This window comes from Stegostoma tigrinum, chromosome 10 (assembly GCF_030684315.1).
Source record: "Stegostoma tigrinum isolate sSteTig4 chromosome 10, sSteTig4.hap1, whole genome shotgun sequence".
Lineage (NCBI taxonomy): Eukaryota > Metazoa > Chordata > Chondrichthyes > Orectolobiformes > Stegostomatidae > Stegostoma > Stegostoma tigrinum.
In genome coordinates this window covers 7,702,452-7,717,638 of record NC_081363.1, presented here as the reverse complement: position 1 = coordinate 7,717,638, position 15,187 = coordinate 7,702,452, and the positions used below count along the sequence as shown (strand labels likewise).

The 15,187-nt window shown below is 40.7% G+C and overlaps 1 protein-coding gene across 6 annotated transcripts in view; it reads right to left on the bottom strand.

Annotated features, from left to right (window-relative positions):
• Nucleotides 1–321: 321 nt before the first annotated feature.
• Nucleotides 322–15,187, bottom strand: part of LOC125455898 (ovarian cancer G-protein coupled receptor 1-like) — a 27,262-nt gene continuing 12,396 nt past the window's right edge. For 3 of the 6 annotated variants that reach the window (XM_059648951.1, XM_059648952.1, XM_059648954.1), the window contains 2 exons: nt 8,023–8,389; nt 322–5,317 (listed from right to left, as the gene is read on the bottom strand). In XM_059648951.1, coding sequence (XP_059504934.1) covers nt 4,217–5,197 — 981 coding nt within the window. In that variant the 5' untranslated portion in view covers nt 5,198–5,317; nt 8,023–8,389 and the 3' untranslated portion in view covers nt 322–4,216. Of the gene's footprint in view, nt 5,318–8,022; nt 8,497–15,187 lie in introns of those variants that run through there. The other 3 variants (XM_048538430.2, XM_048538431.2, XM_059648953.1) reach the window with 2 other exon arrangements.

Below are 15,187 nucleotides of genomic sequence, written 5' to 3'. Positions count from 1 at the left end.
TAACCGGTTCTTCCTCTCACCCATCCCTTCCTCCCACCCCAAGCCGCACCCCCAGCTACCTACTAACCTCATCCCACCTCCTTGACCTGTCCGTCTTCCCTGGACTGACCTATCCCCTTCCTACCTCCCCACCTACACCCTCTCCACCTATCTTCTTTACTCTCCATCTTCGGTCCGCCTCCCCCTCTCTCCTTATTTATTCCAGTTCCCTCCCCCCATCCCCCTCTCTGATGAAGGGTCTAGGCCCGAAACGTCAGCTTTTGTGCTCCTGAGATGCTGCTTGGCCTGCTGTGTTCATCCAGCCTCACATTTTATGTTCTTATAAATCTGTATTGTTATCTTACCCAGTTTTTACCTGAAGCTCTAATCCCGTCCCATTTTCTGCAAGGAGTTCAACTTCTGTCTATATATTTTACTAGAATCAAATTCTATCCAATCTACTGAAAAATTCTAAATCTGTCATAATCTTTAACTAGAATCTAAGGTTTTGGAAAAGATCTGTAACTCAGGTTGTGGGTGTTGAGGTTGGTTGGCTCACTGAGCTGGTTTTTTGTTCCGCAGTTGCTACCCTGCCTGGTAACATCCTCAATGCAGCCTCTGATGAAGCATCGGTGTATTTTCCCGCCTGGTTTTTAAACTGTGGGGTCCGTTGTGGTGGAGTCAGAAGATGCCTACAGGAACAGCATCAGAAAGATTCTCCACGGCCCGACATACTCATCACACTACCCTACATCAGGAATACGTCAGAACTCACCACAAGACTCCTACGACCACCAGGCATCAGAGAGGCACACAACCCCACGTCAACCCTATAACAAGTGCTCACTCCCCACCATGGACAGGACCAATGTCATCTACAAGATCCCCTGCAGAGACTGCGAGAAACACTACATTGGGCAAACAAGAAGGAAACTAACAACAAGAGTACATGCACACCAACTGGCTACAAAAAGACATGACCAATACTCACTCATCTTAATCCACATGGACAAGAGAACTGCCACTTCGACTGGGACAACACCAAGATCCTGGGACAGGCTTGGCAGAGACACGCATGAGAATTCCTGCAAGTATGGCACTCCATGAAGCATGCTATTAATAAACACATTGAACGCGACCCCGTATACACTCTACTACAGAGGAAACCTGGAAGTGAGGCAATCCATCGCAACAGACCCCAGAGTTTAAAAACCAGGTGGGTTCATCAGAGCTTCATCAGAGGCTGCACCGAGGATGTTACCAAGCATGGTAATGAAATGTCTGTGGAACAACAAACCAGCTTGGCGAACCAACCAACCTCAACATCTTTAATTGGAATTTTCATATTATTCTAAATCTTTACCAAAAACATTAACACTATCCCAGTCTAAATTCAAAACTCAAATCCATCTCAAATTTCTTCTCCAAAACTGTAATCCAAATTCAATCCTTATCTGAAGTCTAGTCATCTCGATCTCCATCAGAATAGCTACTCTAAGCTAATTTATTGCTGATAGATGCAATTCAAGCACAATCTTTACCAGAAAATCTACTGAAATTTTGCTTCTAACTGAAGCTACTAAAATGATAAAGTGTGAAGCTGGATGAACACAGCAGGCCAAGCAGCATCTCCGGAGCATAAAAGCTGACGTTTCGGGCCTAGACCCTTCATCAGATCCCATTCTTTCAAAGCTCTAAATTAATTTATAAATCATCTTGAACACATTTCTTCTTACTTGTAGTCCTAACCGAAAACTTAATACCATCTCTTCTAAAATTCAAAGGGCCACTGTGAGGAGCATAGTGTGGGATTCCAAAAGAAGCATTGTTAGCTTGGTGGAGTGGATGGCAGATGACTAGTGAGTGTAGGTTTAACATGAATGGAGGAAAGTTTAAGGGAGATATGCAAGGCGAGTTTTTTGCACAGAGAGTGGTAGACACCTGGGATGCGCTGCCGGGGAGGTGGTAAAAGCAATTAATACAGCAATATTTAAGAGGCATTTATACTTGAACAGGTAGAGAATAGAGGATCTTGACCACATGCAGCCAGATGGGATTAATTTAGAATGACAAAGACATGGTGGGCTAAAGGGCCTGTTCCTGTGCTGTACAGTTCTATGTTGTGATTGCTCTTCCGATTACAAAATGATTAACAAGTAACTTGAAATGTTAATGGAGTGCTGCTTTTATTGCAAGGGTGATGGACTATAAAAATCGAGAGGCCTTTTAGTAAGGTTGCCGTAATTCCAGAGACATAACTGGTAGTGACATTTTCAAGATTGAGATCAGGTTATGGGTAGAGATTAAACAAATTACACCTATTTACTTGAGAATTTAGGAAGTTAAAGGGTGACTTTATCAAAGTCTTCAAGGTAGTTATGGGAAAAGCCAGAGTAGATGAAGGTAACCTATTTCCTGTGGTTGAGGATTCTGGAACTGTGGGGTATAGTCTGAAATTTAGAGCCAGATATTTCAGTAGAGATGTTAGGGAGAATCTCTACAGAGGGAGGGTGGTGAATGTATGGAACTGTCTTGCACAAATGATAGTGGATGCTTGAAGGGAATATATAATGAAAGGTAGGACCCTGCAAAGTACAGAGAGTCAGAGGGACCTTGGTGTCTACTGGTCCCTTAAAGTATCAGGGCAGATGGATAAAGTCATTGAGAAGGTACATGGAATACTTACTGTGGAACTCATTTCCTCAGAGGGCAGTGGAAGTCAAGGTATTTCATGTATTTAAGACAGAGATAAATAGGTTCTTGATTAGTAAAGGGATCAAGGGTCATGGGGGGAAGGCAAGAGAATGGGGATAAGAAACATATCAGCCATGGTTGAATGGAGGAGCAGACTTGATGGGCCAAATAGCTGAATTCTGCTGCTTTGTCTATATATTGTACCTTATAGAGTTTAAGACCAATAAGATTATGCTTTAAATATTTGCTAGAGTATTGTGTGCAGATCCTACATCAGTGTTGGAATTTAGAAGAGTTAGGGGTAATCTTATTGAAACATGCAAGATTCTTAGTGGACTTGTCAGGGTAGATATGGAAAGTTTCTTTTCCCCTGGTGGGAATGACTAGGTCCAGAGGGCATAATCTCAGAGAGAGGGTCACACATTTAAGACAGAGCTAAGGGGGAACTTCTTCTATTAATGGATAGGGAATCTGTGGAATTATTTACCGCAGAGGGCTATCAAGCTGGATCATGAAGAAGGCTGATAGACAAATTTAAATGAGCAAGGGAATGAGAATTATGGGGTTAAGGCAGGAAAGTGGAGGTGAGGATTATCAGATCAGCCATGATTTGCTTGAATGGCAGGGCAGATTCAATGACTTATTTCTGTTCGTATTCTTCTGGTCATTACAGTCTGTGGGACTGTCTTCTATAGTTTTGTGCATTTTCATCTTTATACTTTCGGATGTTAAGTGGAGATGTCTTGAAGTCTTTAAAGGTACTACAGAAATACAAATTCTTCCTTTCAGGAAAGGAGTGGAAGATATTGGATGCAGGTGATTTCATTTACAAGTCCAAGAGTTCACAAAAAGTTGACAAACGTTATGATCTAATTCACTATTTCCTTATGTTCAGTAATCAAATACAAAAACAACAGTGATCCATTCAATCAATCAAGCTAGCTCTACCAGTCAAGTGGAGCCATATCTATTGATGTACTTACTGGACAATTCATTAGTAGGAGCCATAAAAACCCAATTCACATGTAACATCAGAAATAAGAATTTCAAATTTTTGTTACCATTTGGACTGAAATAAAAATGCAAAGTGCTGGAGAAAATGAGCAGGTCTGACAGCATCTGTGGTGAGAGAGGAACGGAATTAATATTTTGAATCTGATATGACTCTTGTTTTGGGTTCTCAAAACACTATCTCGCTTTTCATGGATGTGGCCAGACCTGCTGAGTTCCTCCAACATTTTCTGTTTTATTTCATTTTTATTTATTTTATTTCAGATTGCTGGCAAGGCAGTGCTTTGCTTTTACCACTTGGGTGAAAATTGGCTCTGAAAATATCAGAAGACAGCCTTAAAAGTAGCATTGGGTTACCTCACCAGGGAAGATATTTTCTGTCTACATATTAGTGAAGTGCTGCATGCACCTCAATTAGATTAATCATACTGTCCAATGCTTGAAGGAATATAATTCACAGTTTATGAGCTGTACTCGTAAATGAATTCCCTAAATCCATCACCCATTACATACGATCCTGCTTTCCACATTCTTACTGTGTTATTTCAGTTTTATTCATAACTGTTGATTTGATTGGAGCTGTTGGAGACACGGTTAGTTCACTTGTTCTGCAAGGAAGAACCTTGATAACAGGATCTAGGAAACTTGCTAACCAGCCCTGTGAACTCGGAGATACGAAACAGTACAAGATGGGATCAGCTACACAGTTTAAACTCATCAGCAGGAGCCCAACATGGTAAACCTCAAAAATACTGTCAGCAAAGGGACAGTCATACTCGAATATCGTTCGAACCATCAGGAAAATGTGATAAGGAGCAAAGCAAGCCAGGAAAATGATAATTGTCCCAGATACCAATTTTTTAATTCTTAATTTCTGGTCTTCTTGAACACCACGCACTTTGTGGACAACCCTCAACACTTTATAATAAGAGTAGATTAATAAAATCAAAGGGAGGCTGAAACCAATTGAAAGTTTGTAAATATTTAAATATCTGTCCTTTTGACGCAGAGGATAATGTTCAAAACACAGAGTGTCATTCCCCTCATCTTCACTGAGAACCTTGGAGCCCATATAAATGGTGCAGACAGCTATCTCCTTGAGCCAGATGAGAATACTGATGATCAAAGCAGCCTTCCTGCTGTGTATGAATTTAAATTTCAGAGGGTAAGCCACGACGAGGAAGCGATTAATGGCAATGAAGCAGAGGAAGCCAATGCTGATGTAGATATTCTGGTAGAGGAGCAGACCACTGAAGATGCAAAGTTCCCGGGAATATTGCCAGTCGTCATGTTGCAGCATGTACTGAATCCACAAAGGTAAGGAAAGGAGGTACAGCAGGTCTGAGATGGTCAGATTGCAGAGGTAGATTCCCAGCTCATTCTTCTTCCTGATCTGTAGGTAGCTGTGATACAGGGACAGGAGATTAGTTGGGAGCCCAATGATGAAGACCCCAATGTAGACAGTGGGAAACAGGATCTGGTGGATACTATGGTCGACAGAGCAGTTAACCATCGTTCAACACAACCTTGAAATGATCCGTCGAATAAATGTTTTTCGTAAAGTCCTGAGTTTGTGATTTCAAACCTCTGTGCTCGTTTTACTTTGAATTCATCTTCACTGAAAAATAGTCACCTTAGGAGGAGCAAAAGCAGAACATTTATGAAGTAATACAGTAATACAAATCTGAAGCTGAAAAGGAGGCTATTTAACCCCATACATCTGTATAGTTCCCTATGTGCTTTGTCCCATTCCCCTGCACTTTCCCCATTGGTTTGCTATTTTTAAAAAATAGTAGTGATTTTATTTTCTTGTATTTTTGTTCACAAATCTCTGAATGACTGCGTAGTCTCTGTGCTAAACATTCTCAAAAACTATTCAGTTAAATGATTATTTCCGATATTCATTCTTGGGTGTGGCATTTATTATTCAATCTATTGCCATACACATCCCATCTTGTTAACATGTCATAGTTCATGTGTTGTAGGTACACCCCCAATTTGGTAAGGAAGTGAGTTCCAGGCTTTTACCTGGAATCATGAAAGAAAGATGGTAAATTTCCAAGTCAAGATGGTGAGTGACTTCGAAGGAACCCGCAGGTGTTCCCATGTAACTGTTGACCTTGTCTCTCTAGATGGAGGTTGGGTTTGTGGATTTGGAATATTCTATGACAGGAAGCTTATCAAGTTTGTGCAGTGCACCTTGTGAGTGTTACACACCGCTACCGTGGTGGATGAGGGGCCATAAGATAGAGGAGCGGAATTAGGCCTTCAGCCCGTTGGGTCTGCTCCACCATTTGATCATGGCAGATAAGCTTCTCAACCCCATACTGTTGCCTTTTCCCCATAATCCTTGATCCCCTTATGAATCAAGAATCTATCTCTGTCTTAAATATGGTCAGTGACTTGGCTTCTATGGCCTTCTGTGGCAATGAGTACCACAGATTCACCACCCTTTGGCTGAAAAATTCCCTCTCATCTCAGGTCTAAAGAGTCATTCCCTCACTCTGCAGCTGTGCCTTTAGGTCATAGTCTCTCCTACTAATTGAAACATCATATCTCTTAGTATTCTATAAATTTCGGTGAGATTTCATCCATTATCCTTCTAAATCCCATTGAGTACAGGCCTGGAATCTGTAAGCTCTAGGCTTTTCAAAACTTTTCACAGTACTTGGATATGTGTGACTACAATAAATCAAATCAAAATCAAATTAGAGTCTTGAACCACTTATATGACAAATCCTTCATTCCTGGGATGATCCTTGTAAACCTCTTCCAGACCCCCTCTAAGGCTAACACATCTGGAGCTACAGAGCCCAAAACTGCTTACAATATTCCAAATGTAGCCTGACCAGAGGCTTATACAGCATCAGCAGTACATCGCTGTTCTAATACTCTAGCCCTCATGGAATGAATGCTAACATTGCAATTGCCTTCCTAACTGCCAAATGAACCTGCATTTTGATCTGAAGAGAATCCTGAATTAGGGCTCCCTTTGTATGTTCAGATTTCCAAAGTATTTCTCCATTTGCAAAACAATCTTCTTTGTATCAAAGTGCATAACCTCATACTTTGCACATTGCATTCCATCTTCCACTTTTTTTGCTCACTCTGTAAGTCCTTCCGCAGCCTCCCCATTTCCTCTACATTACCTGTCCTTCCACCTTTCTTTGTCTCATCTGCAAATTAGCAATAATTCCCTTCGTTCCTTCATCTGGATAGTGAAGAGATTATTCGAATCATTATGTTCCCAAAACTGAACTTTGTGGAACTCAATTGCTAAGTCACCAATTGCCATCCTGTGAAAGACCACATTATCCTCACTTTCTGCCTTTTGTCAGTCCTCCATTCGTGACTATTTCTTGCCCCAAATGAGCTCTTATTTTGCAGCCTTCTGTATGTCACCTTGTCAAAATCCTTCTGGAAATCCAAATAGACCACTTCACTGACTCTGCTTTTTCTAACTTGCTTATTACCTCCTCAAAGATTTCTAACAGATCCCTCAGCTATGATCTCCCTTTGACTAAGTGCGGCTGACTCAGCCCCATTGTGAGGTGCACTTTCAACTCTGCAATCTCATCCTTAATGATGGACTCTAAAATCTTAGCCACGACTGACGTCCGCAAATGGATTGACAGTTTCCCATCTTCCTCCCTCCCTTCTTAAACAGTATTGTTACATTAGCCATTTTTCAGTCCTCCAGGATCCTCCCTGACTCCAGTAATACCATGCCTTACAGAATGGGCTGCACTAGTGGTGCCAAAGGTCTGGAGTTGGATATCCATGTCCCTGCTGAACATGGCCTCTCCCTCACCGCACTGACCGACCCATTACCTGTATCCTGTTCATCTGCCTCAGCTAATTCCCGATCATCTCCATTTCAATTTCCACTCCCTGTCCTAAAACTCTTCCGGTCTCACCAAACCCTCTCTGACTGTGTCCCTGCAAACCTGCAACTTACTCCCTACCCCAACAGAACCGCTCTGATCCTCAGGTACACTCGCACTAAAGTTGCGAGCCCAGCTCTCACCTGGCAAACCCCATACTCTCTTGAGTTCCTTCCTAACCCTCTGTGTGTCTGGCTGCATTGATGGAAATGGAGAATGAAAGCAGGCAGTATGCAAACCCGGGTTTATCCAACCTCATCGGGACCATTTCCTGGGGATTGCCGAGGGGAATAGTGACACTTTCACAGTGTAACAACTTACGAACAGAAACCGTCATCAAGTCACTCAGCTCCGACATCCTTACTGACTTTCTCTTCTCTCCTTCTCTGTGTGACCTGCATTTCATTCTCTCCCCTGGTTTCTCGGGATAGATAGAAAGCAACGAAAGTGTTACCTGTGAGTCAGTCCTGTTGGCCTGTTTCTGATGGTGGGAGCCGTTCCCGAATCTCCTTCTGGGGTGAATTGAGCGATTTGAAGTTTGGCGACTCTTTCCACGTTACGGTTAGTCGCCTCTACCTCCCAGGGTTTGCAAGGACTGGCATTTACAAGTGTTTGAGGTTCAAGTAGAAATCAGGACTCAAACCGATCTTTATCATCGATGTCCTCTCACAGAGACTGAGAACTAACTACGCTATATACATCCTGTACCGTTTCTGCAGTATTCATGGTCTGAAGATGACTTTGTGTAGCCACCAGACAGAAAGGTCTCTCTGCATTACAGCGCCTTTCCCTTTCGTGCAAGACTCTCCGAAACTTAGAGGCTGTAACCGAGACAAGTAGAAACAAATGACAAAGCGTTCCAAGAAATTTGATTCCACTCCCGTCCCCTTTTTCCCAGCATCACACCCCCACTGATCAAGATCAGTCTTGCCACTGTTAAACTCAGGAGATTGTCATGCTGCAGAATCTTACATTTCTTCAGCTGACCTGAATAAAGAACATCAATACCCGTGAACAGGAAATGCTAATATTGTTGTAACAGTCAACCCTGGACAATGTTATTTTCTGACAAAAAAACATGACGAGGTTCCGTTTAATTGAAGCAATTTCTAATTTCACAATTTAATGCCATCCTTTAAACGCTCCTTTCTTTGTATTTCAAACTCACTCCTCTCCCTTTCCAATCTTGTTCAATCAGCCATCATTCCAACAATTCGTCTCATTCCATACCAGTCAGATACTTTCCTATTGCCTGCCCCCTTACCCATTCGATAACACTGTGAAAATGGTTTTTTTTTCAGCCCACAGGTAACACTTAATTTAAGAGCCATTCCAGCCTCACCTCAATACTGTCTCTGCTCGCCTTTCAATACTAGCAAAGCACCTGTATCCCCTTACCCTGCTTAATCAATTCTGTTTTCAATTCAATACAGCGCAGGAACAGGTCCTTCTTCCCATCAAGCGTGCAACAATTCCTAGTTCTTCACCTGTTCCTTACTGCCCCAGTCTGCTTTCTATCTCTCTGTTTGCCTCCTGTTCGTGTGTCTATCAAGACATGCCTTAAATGTGGCAGATGTGCCTGTTTCCACCACCCACTGGCAATGTGTTCCAAGCACCCACCACCCTCTGTGTGAACCATTTTTGCATCTCTTCTCCCCTAAACATTCTGCCTCTCATCTTGAACCTGTGCCCTCTTGTAGTTGATGTTTCCACCCTGGGAAAAAGCCTCTGACTTTCCACCCATGTATGCCTCTGATAATTTTGTATACCCCTATCAGGTCACCCCTCAGCCTCCATCTTTGTAGTAAAGCAATCTGAGTTTATCCAACGTCTCCTCATAGCTAAAACTATCCAGACCAGGCAGCAGCCTGATGAACCCTTTCTGCAGCCTCTCCAAAGCATCCATGTCATTCTGGTGGTATGGCAACTGGAACTGCATGCAATATTCCAAAAGTGGTCTAACTGAAATTTTGTACAGCTATAACATAACTTGCCAACTTTTATATTCCATGCCTTGACTGATGAAGACAAGCATGCTGTATGCCTTTTTGACCACCCTATCCTCCTATATTGCCACTTTCAGGGATCTGTGAACCTGTACGCCCAGATCTCTCCATATATCAATGCTCCCAAGGGTTCTGCTATCTATTGTATAAATTGCATCTGAATTTGATCTTCCAAAGTACATCACCTTGTATTTGCCTGAATTAAATTCCATTTCTGCACCTAAATCTACAATCTATCTGTATCCTACTGACAAACCACCTCACTATCTGCAATACTGTTAATTTTGGTGTCATCTACAAACTTACTAGGCAGACCACCTACATTTTCCTCTAGGATATATATTTACAAACAACAAAGGTCCCAGCAATGATCCCTGCGGAACACCTCTGGTTACTGATTTCGATTCTGAAAAACACCCTTCTCCTACGGTCCATCTTCTATGACTAATGCTCCATTCCTCCCGGTTACTTTTTTTAAAAAAATTGACTTACTCCTTTCTCCTGATTCACAAGTTCTATTTCCATCTTCCTGTGCCTTCCCACTTGCTTTTTTTGATTTCCCATCCATTCTGTAGTATATGGAAATACCACACAATGGTGAATATATTTCAGGATGGGTGGTAGATTTCACAATGCTGGGTAGTTCTCACACTAAAATTATAAGGCTGTCCAAGGGCTAGTTTTCAAGTCATTAAAGTATAAATAGGGACTTTCTGGGGTTGCACAGGCATATTATTTTCAGATGTTGGTCATCATTTGACTACTGTTGGGAATATGTATTTATGTTGAATAACTTGGAAAATCTGGAAGATTTTGGGCATTATCTGCACCAAAAAAGATTTCTTTTCAAAGTGATTTTTTTTTGGAAATGAAGCCAACAATCAAATATGTACTGAGCCCAGAGGGCTTGACTTGTCCCTTTAGCCTTTTGAAACTTATCTCTACAGAGATAGGCCTGCTGTGTTCATCCAGCACCACACTTTGTTATCTTTTTGTGTTGTGTGATTATGTCTGTGTATAAGATTACAGGGACATACTTTTAATTCTGGATTATTGCTTAAGTGTTAACCAGAATTTGCACTTTGCTATAAGAATATAGGAGTTACTTTGAGGTCACAAAATGATTGTGGTGGGCATTTCTTTGTTTAGAGATAATAACACACAAGGAAAGCAATAGGCTATTTTCGTAATTGAATCAACATATTTCAACTTAAGGTGTGAGATGAGGAGATTTTTTTTTAATCAGAGGAACCTTTGGAACTCTGTGCCACAAAAAATTATGGAAGCTCCGCTCTTGAGTATGTTTCAAGTACAGATTGATAGATTTCTGTTTGCCAATGGCATGCAGTGTTATTGGTTGGTAAAAGTTATTTCAGAATATTGAATGGCAGGGCAGTCTCAATGGGCTGAATTGCCTACTCTTTTTCCTAAGTCTTACTAATGTGAGCATGACTACTTGGTTCCCAGAGTTCATTTCTTTGAGGATAGTTACAGCTAAAGAAGTGGTGGAAAAATCATTTTTAAAAAATTCATTATGAACTACAAGTAAGTACTGTAATAGAAGTGCAGTCAGACGAAGTATTCTAATTTATGTTGATGAGTTCAGGCTATAATGGATGATTTGAGAATAAAATAGCTGTAGTCCACAGTATATCATCCACAAATACAGTGAGCTGTAGAGAGAGCTTATCAGACTGTTAAGACAATGATTAAAACATACTGTAATCAATATCCAAGACAACAAAATGTGAGGCTGGATGAACACAGCAGGCCAAGCAGCATCTCTGTGTTCATCCAGCCTCACATTCTGTTGTCTTGGATTCTCCAGCATCTGCAGTTCCCATTATCTCTGTAATCAATATCCCTCTGATTCGGACAAACGTCTAGATTTTCTGTGACTTACTACCTGAGATTCATAAAATGAATATGTTGTATTGAGTGCATTCACATTTGTTGATGATCATAATAATTGATCAAGCAAAAAGTTTTAGGACAAAAGATTAATCCTCTGTTGTAGATTATATGCCTGTGTTTCATATCAGATGTAAAATACCATGTAAATATTTAAAACGTTCATGGGCAAAAATGAAAGACTCGACAGATATACTTGCTGAAGCCAGAGCATATCAAAAGGAAATGAAGTGCTGGTAGGGGAATTCAGTGGCCCATACAAGATAGTTAGGAAATTTATTAAAGTAGTTTATCTGGTAGTTAGCTGAATTCACAGGAAGTAAAGTCATACTCAATTGTTGAAATAATACCATTGCAGTAAAATAGATAAAAATGAACAAGAACATCAGCTATTTAAAGAATAGGGCATGAAGACAGCAGCAGTAAGAATGAGGTAGAAAGAGCTGTAGATAATTCAGAGTTAGTACCTGCTACTGTTAGCCAGTATAGAAGAAATGGAACTCATACAAATCGTATTTTCCCATTGACCAGTGGGAATGGGCCAGACCAAATCCTCTTCAAATATATCAAGAAGCTAGCCTTGACCCTGCCTTTTGTCTTATTTTAGGTAAGGTGCTGTGTTTCAGGTATAATTTGATTGGTTACGCTACTCGACTTTAAGCAAAAGGCATTTTATTCTTACCCTATAGTTAAAATACCAATACAAGAAAGAAGAAGGTGCTCCTGAGATGCTGCTTGGCCTGCTGTGTTCATCCAGCTTCACACTTTGTTATCTCGGATTCTCCAGCATCTGCAGTTCCTATTATCTCTTATCAGAATAATAGATTATTTAACTACTAAATAACAACTGTTCCAATATAATAACATCCTACAAACACACCTCTTAAAGTAAGGGAGGATCCAAGAGGACTGAAAAATCCCTATGGTAACGTGCCTGTTTAAAAAGGGAAGAAGGAAGACGATGGGCAACTTAAACCGGTTAGCCTGTTGTCGATTGTTTGTAAGATTTTAGATTCCATTATTAAGAATGAGATTGTCAAATACTTGGGAGTATGTAGTAAAAGAGAGCTGAATTGTCAAAGGGAATATTTTGAACTGTAGGTACCAAGCTATCTTCCAAGCCAATAAAGTAAATAGCTTCGCAGGCCTATGGTTTTCTTAAAAGTTGGAATAATAGAAGCATCCTGAATGGGTGGTGTCAAGCTCCCACAGAATCAGGCTTTTAGTTTAGCTTTCAGTAGTTGCTTGTTTTTGAAGTTGGCTGTGGATGCTGCCATAGTGCTGTCTCTCTCTACCAGAGTTTTCTTCTGGGTTTTCTTTTTCCTATATTCAAGAAACATTACATGTGAGACAATCTATTTTACTGCATTAGCCTTTGTCAACTGTGAGTTTATAGGATGTTATCATGATGGAACAGTTACAGTTTAGTAGTTAAATAATCTATTCTTCTGTTAAGATTTCTAATACAATTGTTTTTCCACTTTCTTCTTTCTTTTGTTGTCTTTTAACTATAATGTAAGAAGTAAGGTGCGTTTTCCTTCAAGACTGGTAGTTTGGCAAGTCAAATTGTATCTGGAATGCAATGCCCAGCACTTGCCTTTAAAATAAGGAAGAGTTAGGGTCTAGGTCATCTTCTTCATATTTTTGGGGAGGGTTAGATTTAGGATTATTGGACTCAAAAGCAGTGAACGGTGAGTGTTGGTATTCTCTTTTTGGGTGTTGAATTTGTTTCGTTTAAATAGGGCGTGCCTTATGTAGTAATGGCTCTTTAAGTCCCTAAGGGTTTCCTGGGAGTGGAAGAAGTCACTTTCCAGAATTTTACAGAAAATGAGCAAGGCGAAGCTTTTGGAATTGGCAAACAAGATGGAGTTCGGGATTGCCTGTGTCTTTGAGGAAGGTGGAAATAATTGTAGCAATCATGCAGCATTTATAATAGCCAGCAATGTAAACGGGATCATTGGATTGAATTAAATTGGCTAAAATTGAATTGAAAATGAAGCGGCTTGAATTAAAGGCAAAAGAAAAAGAAAGAGAAAAGGAAATGAAACAGTTTGAATTATGATTAAATACAGAACAAAAAGGAAAGGAAAGGAAGGCCCTAGCAAAAGAAAGGGAGAAAGAGACAGCTTTTGAACTTCAGAGGTTGAAACTGAAAATTTAATGTCAACTTAAAATGGCGGAGGTAGACTTAAAAAGTAGGAATAGTGATGAGGACAGTTATGGAGAGCATTCCCATCATTGCCAAAAGCCTGGTGGGGATCTGTTTAAATATGTCCAAGCATGTTTCATTATGTAAAGTGAGGTTGGAGATTCTGATGAAAAGTGAAGTGGTGGTAGAAGTAATAGAGAAAATCTTGATTCCTGAAATATAGTTTATCCTTGTTAATAATATTGCTGTTCACAGCTGCGAGTGATGCTTACTGTGGTTGAAAAGCCGGTGGAAATTCAGGCAACTGAAATATTACAGAAAGTACGTAATTGATTGATTGATTGATTGTCACAGGTGGCACGGTGGCTCAGTGGTTAGCACTGCAGCCTCACAGCGCCAGGGACCCGGGTTCGATTCCAGCCTTGGGCGACTGTCTGTGTGGAGTTTGCACATTCTCCCCATGTCTGCGTGGGTTTCCTCCGGGTGCTCCGGTTTCCTCCCACAGTCCAAAGATGTGCAGGCTAGGTGGATCGGCCATGCTAAATTGCCCGTAGTATTCAGGGGTGTGTGGGTTATGGGGGATGGGTTTGGGTGGGATGCTTCAAGGAGTGGTGCGGACTTGTTAGGCTGAAGGACCTGTTTCCACACTGTAGTTAACCTAATCTAATCTAATCATGTGTGCCAGAATACAGTGAAAAGCTTTGTTTACGAGCAGTACAGGAAGATCATAGTAAGCAAGGATGATCAGATCTAAGGTTGTAAAAAAACTTAAACAGAGGCAGACAGGTTACATTTGCAGAGACAAGCACTAGATGAGATTAATGTTAGCAAGATCAGCATTATTTGAAGCTAGAGAGTCCATTCATCAGTCTAATAACTGCTGGAAAGGAGCTGCTCCTGAACTTGCTGGTGCATGTGTTCAAGGTTCTGTGAGTTTTTTCCCACAGAAATCCTGGGATTTTTCTTGACCATGTGGTAACAAGTTACAAAGCCATAGGTTGAAAAGAAGGAAAAATCAGGGAGTAAATCAAAAAATGAAGAGTAAAGATACTGAAGTTGAAGTTCAATTATCCAAACCTATGTTTCCTCAAATGGTTAAGAAAAAAAAACAAGCAGGTGGAGGACAAATTGGATATTTTTAGTTCAGAGGTATTAGCTGAATGACAATGGAAAGATGAAAAACTGAAGCAGTTGTATCACAAAAGCATACAGAGAAGAAGAATCTTGAGTGTATTCCAGAATGTTACAATCTTAAAAATGAAGTCTTGATGGTGAAATGGAGAGCATCACATATTCAGGTGGATGAGAAATGGGCAGAAGTTCATCAAGTTGTATTATCAGCAGGTTATAGAAGGGAGGTGTTGCAGGTAGCACATGAACTACCAGTAGGAGGTCCTTTAGGAGTAAGGAAAACTGAAGTCAAAATACAAAGATATTTTTATTGGCCTGGACTGCATAAAGATGTGGTTGAATTTTGCTGAACACCTAACGGGGAGGCAATGGCCTAGTGGTATTATTGCTGGACTATTAATTCAGAGACCCGGATAATGTTT